This window comes from Rhagoletis pomonella, unplaced genomic scaffold (assembly GCF_013731165.1).
Source record: "Rhagoletis pomonella isolate Grant_MI unplaced genomic scaffold, Rhpom_1.0 Rhpom_scaffold_05046, whole genome shotgun sequence".
Lineage (NCBI taxonomy): Eukaryota > Metazoa > Arthropoda > Insecta > Diptera > Tephritidae > Rhagoletis > Rhagoletis pomonella.
In genome coordinates this window covers 1-13335 of record NW_023463594.1, presented here as the reverse complement: position 1 = coordinate 13335, position 13335 = coordinate 1, and the positions used below count along the sequence as shown (strand labels likewise).

The window sequence follows — 13335 nt, the reverse complement described above, 5'->3', positions numbered from 1 at the left end:
ACCTTCGGCCGCGCTTAGGGATTATAACCCTTACTATGTAGAATTCACCTTTCTTTACTGCCGGAGAAGAGGGGCGGAAGCCATTTCTTGTGCATATAACTCCGCCTACGCCATCCGGAGTATTTTTGCACAGAACCCACATCGAAATTTACAAAAAAGTGCATAGTAAAAACCGTTTTTATACCCGAGCGCACTTGTGCACAAGGGTATTACAACTTTGTTCACATAGCGGTTGTTTGTAACAGGCAAAACGAATCGAGATAGATATAGACAAACCTGTACATAAATGATCAGAAATCATCAGAAAGAGAAATCGATTAAGCGATGACTGTCTGTCCGTCCGTCCGTCAGTCTGTGCACACGATAACTCGAGTAAGAATTGAGATATCTTAACGAAACTTGGTACGTGCACTTCTTTCGGGCATAGGACGGATGGTATTGAAAATTGGACAATATCACGCCTACCTCCCATATAACGGTAATTTTCAAAAATATGAAAACTGCGATATTTTAGTAACTACTGAAGATATCAAAATTGATATTTACCATAATTTTTAGATGAAAAATAAGAATATTATAACTTTTTGCAAAATGGGCTTAGCCACGCTCACTTATGGTTACATGTGTATATCTTGGTGACCGGTGCACCAATTTCTTCCAAACTTGGTTTAGTTGATGATTGCAACAATTCTTTACCAAGAAATACGTTTGTGATAAAATTTTGGAAAATGGACGTGGCACCGCCCGCTTATGATCACATAGATGTATCTCGGTAACCGTTATATCAATTTGTACCAAACTCGGTATGGTTATTGTGCTTGCCACATAAAAGCAAAAAGTTGAAAATTATTGAAATCGGACTAAAATTACGGCCGCTTTTCATATAACGGCTAATTTCAGAAATGCTTGAAATTTCCATGTTTTGAAATTTAAGGACGTTAATTTCGGAAAGGTGAAAAACGTGTATTTAAAACTTGCGCCGGGTATTTAATATTCGGCTCCGCCCGAACTTAGACTTTCTTACTTGTTATTTTTAAATCTGGATGCTTGTGATTTGAATCGGGGAGCACATATCGATGGCTGAGTGGAAGACCGACCTATCTCGGCAGCCAGTTCGAAAACGCCCTATGAAAACTTTTTAGGAATGCCCTACTTAAGAGTTTTATAGAAGAATGCCCTATTTCAGAAATTTATTGAAAAATGCCCCGTCTCAGAATTTGGTTGAAGAACACCCTATTTCAGAATTCGGTTCAAAAATGCCTTATCTCAAACGAAAATACGCTGGAGTGCACTAACGCCCATGGGCTTTATTTCCTAAAAAAAGAAACAAAGCCCGCGGGCGTTATTGCCTGTTCGAAAAAAAAATTCAATCCCGCGGGCATTATTGCCTTTTTCCGGTGCGCATTATTTCCCTTGCGATATGGCAATAATTCCCGTGGGCTTTATTTTCTAAAAAATGAAATAAAGCCCGCGGTCGTTATTTCATCTTTATTGTGGCTCTTGTCTCCACTTTAGAATACATCCAAAACCCCCTGTTCTAAATAAAAACTAATGTGATAACATTGAACTGATACGAAGAAATGGAAATTAACAAGTTTCAATGCATATATTTAATACATATGGATGTATGTATGTACATTAGACTACATCTAGGGTTGCCAGATTTTTTAGGCGGGAAATCAGTACGTTAGACTTTTTCGTGCTAAAAAAATCAGTACTTTTCAGTACACAATATTTTGGTATATAATTAAAATATAGTTCTATAACGTAGCTTCGCCTACGCTACAATAACATATTCGACATCACCCTAGAATACGCCTTACAACTGCACTTAAGTACAAATATATAAACATGCGTACATACATACTGGTAGACGCACACACAAACTAACATACCAACGAGACTATAAGCACCCCTATGTTCATACATACATACGCATACACGAAGCTGGCATGGTAAGCACATACAAATTTCGCAAACGCCAACTTGGATAATCATGCGCACCAACATATGAAAGAAATTCGCTACACAAAACACATAACGCGGAATAAGCCCACTCACTTCTCAAACAGCTCATACAAAACCAGAGCTAAAGCTGCTAGCATGCACTCAACCAGCATCAGTTGTCCGTAAGTAAGCACGGAGCGCATCCTGGGGTTCGGGACTATTTGGGGCGCTCTTGACTTTGCTCCTCGGAGGAAGACTGATTGGTTGAAGGGGGCTGCAAGGGGGGGGAATATCCCTCAGGCATCACCCCAAAACCATTATGGGCTAGACCAGACATGGGCACTTTTGCCCGTATGGGTTTTTTGCCCGTACGGGCAAGCGAGCCCATTTCGCGGGCTAGATCACGGGAAATCCATGGGCAAACGGGAAGGGGGCAACAAATCTTACTAATACACGTATAAGGCCTGTATGCCGCTCTCAAGAAAAGCAAAAACTCCATATAAAATGACGTACAAGAAATGGCTAAGAAATTTTCTTGAGTCAAATTTCCTTAAGGCAGTACGCAGTTCTTAAGAAATTTACTACTCTTTCTACTACGGTTTTCTAAAGTTTTTTGTGAAAAAAGAGCACAAGGCAAGCCAGGTTTGCAACAGAAATATATGCCCGTTCCATTATTTCTTGAGGAAAGAGTGATGCAACAGGCTGTGAGGTATCAAATATGTCAAAATTCCTTGGACACACACGCGAAATAATGGCAATTTTTTCTTGACCGTTTTCTTGAGAGCTGCAAACAGGGCGATAGCAATGAGAGCCACTGCACACGCATTCTGGAGTAAAAAGGCTCACTCTCCAAAACGTACGCCACACACACTCCTCGTCATTTGAATAGCACAACTTTTTAATCTTTAGTATTTACACTTTTAATTTTGTTTATTTAATATTCATTACATCCGATTTTAAAACTTTATACAGAGTTAAAAAATTGTCAACAAAGGGGTATAATAAAGTGCAAGTTTCGAGTGTCTGTAAAATAGCGGTGATTATTGAAAATTTTTCTGGTGATAGTGCTGCGCATTTTATCGCGTCAAATACTCTTAACATACTTCGACAAAGTTTTCTATAAGCATTTTTTCGCAACATTTTTTTAAACGCTTTTTTTCACCGTCAAGACACCAGCGCGCCTTTATTCGCATGTAGTGACGATATTTTTACAAAAAATTTATATTAAATAAACAAACGGAAAACTGTAAATACTAAGAATTGAAAGGGTGTGCAATTCAAATGACGAGGAGTGTATATGAGCAGATGTGATCACTACCCCAAGTAAACGCGAGCTGAAAGCGTGATTGTGTTAGTGTTCCAATTACGTTTGAATGAATTTGCGTTCGTTTTGTTACGCTCTCGCATGTATTTGCATGTGATGCTTACGCTCTTTAAGCAGGCGCTCACTCTCTGTCCATGCTTGTATATGAGCAAATTTGACATCGATATAACTGTTGCCAACTTTGTGCCTTTCGCAAGAAATTAAGTGCGTTTAGGGAATTAAAAGGCGAAAATTGTTTAGTCAGCGCTTGTTTTGTTCTTTGGTGCCCTTTTAAAGGCAATTTTATAATAAAAACGTGATTCTATGGTGACATTGTATTTGACTTACACATATGTTAGTGTTTGGCCGAGCTTCTCCTCTGGATGATATGCTCCAAGATAATCTAAACGCAATATTTTCACACAGTCTCTATCACGGAATTAATAGAATATTCTGCTAATTAGCTGGGTGTGCGCATTTGTACAAAAGTAAGCAATTGCATGAAAATAAAGCCTCTAGAAAAACCAAGTTTTGTAAATTGTTTTACGAATAAAAAAAACATTTTGCAAATTAAATTTATTAAATTGATTAACTGCGCATAGTTGGAAATATTTACAAGTTTCATTGTGTGATTACTTAAAATATTTGAACATACAGCTTTATATGCGAAAATACCATTAAACACAGCAACACAAAATTGGTGTTTTTTTGGGGGAAAATTGCGCTATTTTCAGTATTTTGGTGCTTTTTTAAATAAAAAATTTGGCGATCAGGGCTGCCAACTTGGCTCAAACCGTGCCATTATTGGCACTATTTTACTTGAAATGGCACTGAATTTTTAAATTTTGCACAAAGTGAAAAAAGGCACTTTTGAAAAAAAGCCAAATTTAAATACATTTTTGTGAAATCCTTTGCGTGTACTTCTTTTTTCAACTAAAATTTTCTAATTTCTATAGTGTATACAACTGGTTTATCTTACTTTGACATTGGGCTTTTGTTTTAATTTGTCTAATTTTAATGCTAATGGGAAGAACTAAAGAGAATGTCACCTTTTTTGGGACTTTTAATTTTCTATTTGGCACGTTTTAGCACTTTTTTATCCTCAATATGGCACTTCATAGCTATGTATGTTTGGAAGCCCTGTTGGCAAATTTGATCACTAGCTGACCTTCAACGAGCGCTCTTTGCTGGGTTCGGACTACAAAAATGGAAGTAAATATCAAGTATTCGTAGTGGATGTGCATTTCTTATCTTTATAAAAAACAATTCATTTCTCCTCGTATCCTTGTACAAATAAGGAGCTAAATCAGCCTTATAAGGGTCGATATCTGTAGACTGGAAAATCGACCAGCTAGTGGTTGAGATGTCATTTACACGGGTCGATTTTGGTTGAACCACAAAAATCTACTAGAAAATCGACCCGTGTAAAGGCGCCTTAATCCAGCGAGCAATTATCATTAAAGTTAAAATGCCTTGGTTAAAATTAATAAAAAGTTATTTCATTCTTTCTTTACCGGGACAATTGTTACATCGGTGGGCAACGACGCAATTACAGAACTTTAGACAGAGCAATATTTTTCGATCGGGTTCAAATCGGGCGATTGTGAGGGCCTAGCTCACCAATGTAACAATCGTGTCGATAAAAAGGTAAAATATAACTTTTAGTTTGCTATGAAAATCCCCACCTCCTTTCTATTTGAAGAGTAAATTTGTTGATGCAACAAAACGAAGCAGATTTCAGTTGAGCGAAGTAGAGGACTAGGTTTCAAATTTTTTCGACAAAACGGAACAAATCGACTCTTATCGGAGCGAAGTCCGAACGATGGCTTATTGTGTATATGAGCAAAATGTATGCTCTTTGTTTGGTACATAAAGTCAGTATTACCGCAGCCGTACTGCGATGAACATGATGTCGGTGGGATATAAATAATTTTTTTGCAACTTTTCATACCCTTTCTCCCGTAAACTGTTTTTCCCTTTCTCCAGCCCGCGATCGCACTTTCGCTACTGCGCGGGTAAAAAAGTGCCCATGTCTGCTCTTAGCGAACGAATTCAACCGTTCAGTTTATCCCCTTTGTCGCTTATCATATCGATGCACGATTGAGAGAAATATAGATTGCGCCAATCGCGGTACCGCTAATCCGCTCTTTGTGATTCTGACAGAATCAGCTGTGTGCGTGACGTCATCTTGGTGCAATTGTTGATTGTGAGCATACGAAAAAACCAAATAACAATTTTAATATATGTGCGTTAATATTTCTGCGTGGTTTTAAACAATTATTGAGACATTACAAAGCAAAATGAAGTGTTCCGTGGCAAAGTGTAATAGTAAAAACAAAAGGAAAGCGTGCGATATAAGTTTTTTTTCGTTTCCTACGGACGCAAGTCTGGCGAAAAAGTGAAAGCAGTTCTGCCGGCGAGGAGATGCATTAAACACCAAATCGAGCTATGTGTGCATGAAGCACTTTACTAGTGAAGATATTGAAATTAATATTTTTACTGCTGGTATGAGGTAATGCACCAGTGGATAAGGTCGCCAGGCGCTAATTCAAGCGGCATCTTACCGCGCTGTTACGTACCTAATACAAAACAGTGGCCAAATTATTTTACATTTAAAAGTTCAGCTTAAATTATGCTTTACTTACATAGAATATTTGTTTCCAAAGAAGCCACACTCATGCATTCTCTCGGAAATGGTACAAAAGTCATCAAATAAAAGCTGTGGAGTCAACAGCTGTGGAATCTATGGTGGTTGGCTACCGTCCACAAATATAAATATGCACTCAGCATGGCTTTTTACAATGGCGAGCCCAAAAATTCACTTTGCTGCACACCTTCCTTTTGGTCCACATGAAATTGCAAACACTGTTAATACATCAATTTTTTCATGTGCTAAAATTCGCACTTACCTAAAGGGCTACATGTCCAAAGTTATTGCTACGTGTTTCTAATTAATCAATCTCTGTATATTTATTGATTCCTGCAAAATTGGGCCATGCAATATTAAAATTAACACATTTTTCTGCATTGTTCACATATTTTTATATGCTTTTTGGCATTTCTCTCTCGCAATTGCACCAAGATGACGTCACGCAAAAATTACGCTCAAAAATCATCTCTCATTGGCGCAATCTTGTATTCTATCATTCTTGGGTGGCGCCGATGACGATACCGCTACTCGGCTCTCAGTGATTTTGATAGAATCAGCTGTTTTGGTGACGTCATAGTAGAGAAGACAGCAATAGTGATGTGCTCAGTCAATACTTTCAAGTATTGATCGATATTCGGTAACGATTTAAAATGTATCCAATACTCTCGGTACCAAAACATTTAGATTTCAAATAAAAGTGCACACAGGCCAAAGATATGGAAAAAAACGGCTCAGGGGAGACTCGCCAATAGAGCCAATAGAGCTTTTAATACTGATTCAAATGAAAGATGTATATATGTCGGTTCCAGGCCATAACGCAGAGAAACTCTCACTTGTTTGAAGCATTTTTGTTCCAGCTGAATCGGAAGATATCATTTTTGGAGGCCAAGGGGCAGATTCTATAACCAGTTAGCGACAATTTTCGAATCGGTATAGGGTTTGTTGGCCTATGATATTAAATATTGTTACACCAACAAGTACGATATCGATCCGAAACTTGTCGCTAACTGGTTAGATCTCCCCCCTGAAAAGCTTCTTCATCCGTCAAAACATTTTTCTTGAACCTTGGATCGACTAAGGTTAAAACTGATAAAATAATATTTTTCTGTGGCGATAAGTTCAAGTGTTTTAGCCGATATCATATAAATTAGTAATGAAAGTTTTTTCTAAACCTGAAATGCATATAATGGCGAGGGTTTAATGTAAATAATCGGTATCGGATACCGAAAAGGAAGTATAGGGTACCGAAATCTTTTTTAAGTATTGGGTACCGAGTATTGGGGACAATTCAGCACATCACTAGTCGCCCTCATTCTCGCCGCTCTCAGTAGTCAACTCTACGATGACGTCACGCTAAAATTACTCTCACGAATTCTGCTGCAATCGGCGCAATCTTGTATTCTATCATTCTTGGCTCTCATTGCTATACGTGTATTAGTAAGATTTGTTGCCCCCTGCCCGTTTGCCCATGATTTTCCCTTATCTAGCCCGCGAAATGGGCTCGCTTGCCCATACGGGCAAAAAAGCCCAAACGGGCAAAAGTGCCCATGTCTGGCTAAGAGGGTAGATACACAGGAACGGGAGCAGAAAACGACATTCGGAAAATTAAGTGAAAGGGTCAGCAGCAAAACTAAGAATTTTTTAACCTGCGGCGAAGGTTGTTGAATATTAATTAAATAAAAGATTTGAAATCGACTTTTAATTGTTTTACTCAAGCCGGGTTCAAAAAATTTAGTTTATTGCCTACAAAATTTAAAAAATTCTTATTGGCTCCTGATCGTCGTATTCGAAATTCGGTATGTCGGAGGACTTGTCTTCGCAACATACAATAGCTGGAGCGAATAGCGCTGCCAATCTTGCAGCTTCGAGCCACGTGCCCATACACTCATTAATGGATCGTCATTTGCAAGCTCCGGTGCCAATTCTGCACCCTCGACCAACAACTTGCCAAGTATCGAGTCCAAGGAGTCCGCGAATAATGTCGAAGTTGATACACTGTCATCGCTAGCAACTTTTTGCATTTCCAATAATTTGGAATATAGTGTTTCCCCAACAACAAAATTTCAGGACCGCTGGAGGGACATCCGTTACCATTAGAGGCTAGATCAGGAGGAACGGGCCGCACTAACACGTACGCCCAACCTCTGACTAGAAATCGCCCCAGCAGCTCTTGTCATTCCATATGTTCCGCAACCTCATAAGCGACGAATTACAATGCGCAAGATATTCGGCGCATATCTGAATTGCTACAGGAACAGAGTGAGATACTTAAGCAGAGGGAAGCTCTGGTGATAGAACAACATGCTTTTTTGGATCGGATCGACGCAATCCGTCTGGAGGATGACCCCGTCGACCATCCGCCTGCAGTCCCGACATTGTTTACCAGTAATGATAGGTCAACTCAACAAATACCGCCTACTCTAAATTTAGGCTGTGTTGCTACACCAAGAGAATGAGCATCGAACCTATGCCATCCGCCTCTTGAACGTGATTTTTTGCCTGGATTATTGAATCGTCAGCCACCACTTTGCAATCCATCGGCCACTGTAATGCAGACATTATTAGACAGAATCGAATCACTGGAACAACAACTGCATGCGCTACCAACAGAGAACAGAGGATGGTTTCCTCAACAAACGGCTGATATGCCAAACCAGCAATCCCCACTAGCGCCCATAACCAGCACTGCCTATGGCGTAGCTCCTCAACGACGTCTGACGAAAGACCAACTTGCGTCTCGTAAATGCCTTCCTAGAGAACTACCGAAATACAATGGCAAGCCAGCGGAATGGCCCCTCTTTTATGCCGCGTACAATCAAACAACCAAGATCTGTGGATTTTCCGACGAGGAAAACCTAATAAGGCTCCGGCAAGCATTAGAGGGCCCAGCTCGCAACGCGGTTAAGAATCTGCTACTACATTCTTCTTGTGTTCCGCAAATCCTTTCAACGTTGCAAATGAGATTCGGGCGTCCCGAACTAATAATTAGCGTGCTGTAGCAACAAATTTGCGAACTACGAACACCATCGGAAAGTCAACTGGAAACCATCGTGGACTTTGCCATCGCTGTGCAAAATATATGTGCAACTATTAAAGCATCGGGGCTTGCCAGACACCTCATCAACCCTGAATTGTAGCAAAAACTTGTGTCGAAGCTGCCTGGATCACTACCGATGTATTCGGGAGTACACAAGCAAGGCCTGTCAAACTGCAAACTTCAGACTTTCAGTGATTGGCTCTTTCATCTGGCACAAGGAGCCAACTGTGTGCTCGTACCAACTGAGCCAACGAAGATGCGAAAACGTGGGGCTGTTAATCATCATCATAAGACGGTAAGCCGTATCGTTTGTAAGGGAAGTTGTAGTGCTTTGTCTAATTGCGACTATTTCAAGGAAATGTCTCGTAGCCAAAAATGGGACACCGTACGCCAGCTGAAATTGTGCTACCGGTGCTTGAAAAAGCATTTAGGGTCTGACTGCAAATCGAAGGCTACCTGTAACGTAAATGGATGTACTCGCTACCACCACCCATTACTGCATAACGAACCTTCGGTTACCACTAACGAACAAACGTGTAAAACCAACATGAAAACACAGATGGCTAATATCAACGCTCATAACGTTGGCGAAGAGGGTACACTTTTCCGCGTCTTACCTGTAGTTTTGCACGCGGGTGCTAATAGTGTGTCAACATATGCCTTTATAGACGTCGGCTCCTCTCTCACTCTAATCGATGAAGAACTGCTGCAACAGCTGAATGTGAAGGGCACCCCACAGCCACTTTACCTTCGCACTTTAAATCCAGATTAGGTGATGACTACGCGCCTATATCCGAGAAAACTAAGCTCGGGTGGACAGTCAAAGGCCACAGATCTATAGCACTTCAAGGTGCAACTCAATACGTCTATCACATATGCGACTGCTCTGAGCATAAAGAACTTCGTCAGGTTGTTAAATCCCACATTTGTCTCGATAATTTAGGTGTGGTGGCCAATACCCCAGCGTTGATGTCTAAAGATGATGAGCTTTCCGTAGAACAGCTAGAGGAACACACCGTTCGAGTAGGTGATCGCTTTCAAACTAGCTTGTTGTGGAAGCATCCTAATATGCAGCTACCAGACAGCCTGCCTATGGCAAAATATCGCGCGAAATGCTTGCTGAAGAAAATGCAACGTGACCCACAACTTGCTGAGCAGCTTCAAAATAAGATTGCCAACTATCTGCGAAAAGGATATGCCCGGCGAATGACATCCGAGGATGCTGCCGCCAAAAGATATTGGTACTTGCCTGTTTTTGCAGTGAGTAATGCTAATAAGCCAGGCAAGGTTCGCCTGGTGTGGGACGCAGCTGCTACGGTAAACGGTGTTTCGCTTAACACTATGCTCTTCGCCGGCCCTGACCTGACAACCCCACTTCTATCCGTTTTATTTAAATTTCGACAAAAACGCGTCGGCATCACTGCCGATATAGAAGAGATGTTCCATCAGGTGCGGATCCGTCCTGCGGATCAAACTTTTCTGCGTTTTCTGTGGTACGAGCAAAATAATACAGAGAGAGATGACGTTCGGGTCGAAATGTTCTCCGAGCTGCGCTCAATTTGTAAAAAAAACAAAAACGCAGCTGAGTTTCGAGATCAATTTCCTCGTGCTGCTCGATGCATAGTGGAAAATCACTATGTTGATGACATGTTAGACAGTGTGGACACCGATGAGGAGGCAGTGCAGCTGGCACTAAACATTCAATATATCCATTCCAAAGGTGGGTTTCATATTCGAAATTTTCTTTCAAATTCAGACCGCGTGTTGAAGGCTTTGAATGTAAGGTCAGACAAAGCCCTTTGCCTAAATTTCGAAAGTGAACTACCAACCGAAAAGGTATTAGGTATGTGGTGGATTGCATCTACAGACCATTTTACCTTTAGAGTATCAGCCAAGTACAAGGAATCTAACTTATTAGTTTACCAACGTCGGCCAACTAAACGTGAAGTGTTGAGCCTTGTGATGACAATCTACAATCCGCTTGGACTCATCGGATTTTACGTGATATTTGCGAAAATAATCTTACAGGAGATATGGAGATCAGCTTGCGGCTGGGATGATCGCATTCCTGACGAGCAGTTTACAAAGTGGCTTCGATGGATTCGCCTTATTCCAAAAATTGAAAACATGCGTATTCCACGCAACTACATACGCACCGAGTTTGACAGCCCGCCTCAAATAGAACTGCATACCTTTGTCGATGCTAGCGAGTCAAGCTATGCAGCTGTGAGCTACATGCGTTACTCAGATGGTAAAATTGTTGACTGTGCGATGGTTTCTAGTAAAACTAGAGTCGCACCACTTAAGGTGATGTCTATTCCTCGGCTGGAATTGAAGGCAGCGCTCTTGGGAGCTCGTCTCTCTAAGCACGTCAGAGAATCACACTCCATTTCAATTGCCACTTCCACATATTGGTCCGACTCGCGCACCGTCTTGGCCTGGCTACGAGCTGATCATCGCCGATACAAACAGTTCGTCGCCTTTCGAGTCAGCGAAATTTTGAAGTTTACCAAGGTGGATGAGTGGCGTTGGGTGCCAACCATCCACAATGTTGCCGATGAAGCAACAAAATGGCATGGAGATCCCGATTTTTGTAATGAAAGCCGTCTACAGGGACCCGCATTTTTAAAGTTGAAACCGGGTGAGTGGCCTGTCCAGCAGATGAATGTGAAGAGTGAGCTTTCTGAAGAACTTCGCCCGCAGTATGTGGGCTTCAACCGCGAATTAGCACAATCAAATCTCATCACTGCCAATCCTGAGCGATTTTCTTCGTGGAATCGTCTTCTTCGTACCACTGCGAAAATCATAAGTTGTGCTCGAAGCTGGCTTAGTGTGGTACGAGGCGGCGATGTTGTGCATAACGAGCTCGACTCTGAAGATCTTTGTAAAGCGGAAAAGCAACTCTGGAAAAAAGCACAGCTCGACGCTTTCGCTGATTCAATAGCTTCGTTATTGAAGCGAAAATGCATCGAAAGGTCTAGCGATATTTATAAATTATCACCTTACCTTGACGACGATAACGTATTGCGAATAGACGGGCGAGTAAAACTGAATGAGAGAAAAGATCCTGTGTTGCTACCACGCAATCATTACATTACACGTTTTCCTACACAGGAGTGGATTATTTCGGCCCACTTCTAGTTACTGTGAAGAGAAGCAATGAGAAAAGGTACGAGGTCCTATTCACATGTCTAACTACGAGAGCCGTGCATATCGAAATTGCCTATTCGCTATCTACAGACTCCTGCATTCTCGCCATACGTAACTTTATGGCACGGAGAGGTAGTCCGTTAGAATTCTTAAATCTTAAGGGCGCGGAAAGAGAACTCAAAAACACATTCGGGCAACTCGACCGTGAACAACTGACCAAGACCTTTACGACACCAGCAACTAAATGGCACTTTATACCGCCTGCGTCTCCCCACATGGGTGGAGCCTGAGAGAGGCTTGTACGTTCCATAAAGAACGTACTCTATCGCATCATGCACCACACACAACCGAACGACGAAGTTCTTCGGGCAGCCTTAATGGACGCAGAAATGATAGTCAACTCGCGCCCACTGACTTGATCCCATTGGATCATGAAAACGATGAAGCACTAACACCCAACCACTTCTTGTTGGGTAGCTCGAGTGGCGTTAAACCAATTGCTGAACCAGTAACTGAAGGTGTTTTATTGCGACGTAATTGGCGATCTTCTCAGCAACTTGCCGACGCCTTCTGGGAGCGTTGGGTCGCGGAGTACCTTCCCATCATAACGCGAAGAAGTAAGTGGTTCGATGACGTAAAGCCGATCGAAGTTGACAACATTGCCTATATAGTCAATCAAAACAATCCAAGAAACTGTTGGCCAAAAGGAAAGGTAGTTAAAGTGCACACGAGCCCTGACGGAAGGTTAGGAGTGCAACACTTAAGACTGTATGTGGCGTATATGAGCGACCTGCTGCCAAAATTGTTATTCTCGATTTAATTTCGGTACACCCTGATTTACAGGGTATACCAGGGGGGAGTGTTGCAAACAGTCTGGCAGCATCACCACCGAGAGCTTTGCTTCGCGACAAATAAAGCTCAGCGTGAGTCGTTTGCTGATATGATAAGCGACAAAGGGTAGAAACTGAACGGTTGAGTTCGTTCGCTAAGAGGTTAGATACACAGGAACGGGAGCAGAAAACGATACTCGGAAAATTAAGTTAAGGGTCAGCAGCAAAACTAAGAATTTTTTAACCTGCGGCGAAGGTTGTTGAATATTAATTAAATAAAAGATTTGAAATCGACTTTTAATTGTTTTACTCAAGCCGGGTTCAAAAAATTTAGTTTATTGCCTACCTCTACCTCTTTTTAAATGACTACATTTCATTAACCTGTGGGAAAATGTTAAAAAATCAAATGAAGCTGTAG

The 13335-nt window shown here is 41.4% G+C and overlaps 1 protein-coding gene across 1 annotated transcript; it reads left to right on the top strand.

Moving 5' to 3' along the window:
- The first annotated feature begins 9906 nt into the window (after window positions 1–9906).
- On the top strand, window positions 9907–12078 carry LOC118754983. The gene has a single exon (XM_036489846.1). It carries the CDS (start codon window positions 9907–9909, stop codon window positions 12076–12078), a length of 2172 nt encoding a protein of 723 aa, XP_036345739.1.
- The last annotated feature ends 1257 nt before the right edge of the window (window positions 12079–13335 follow it).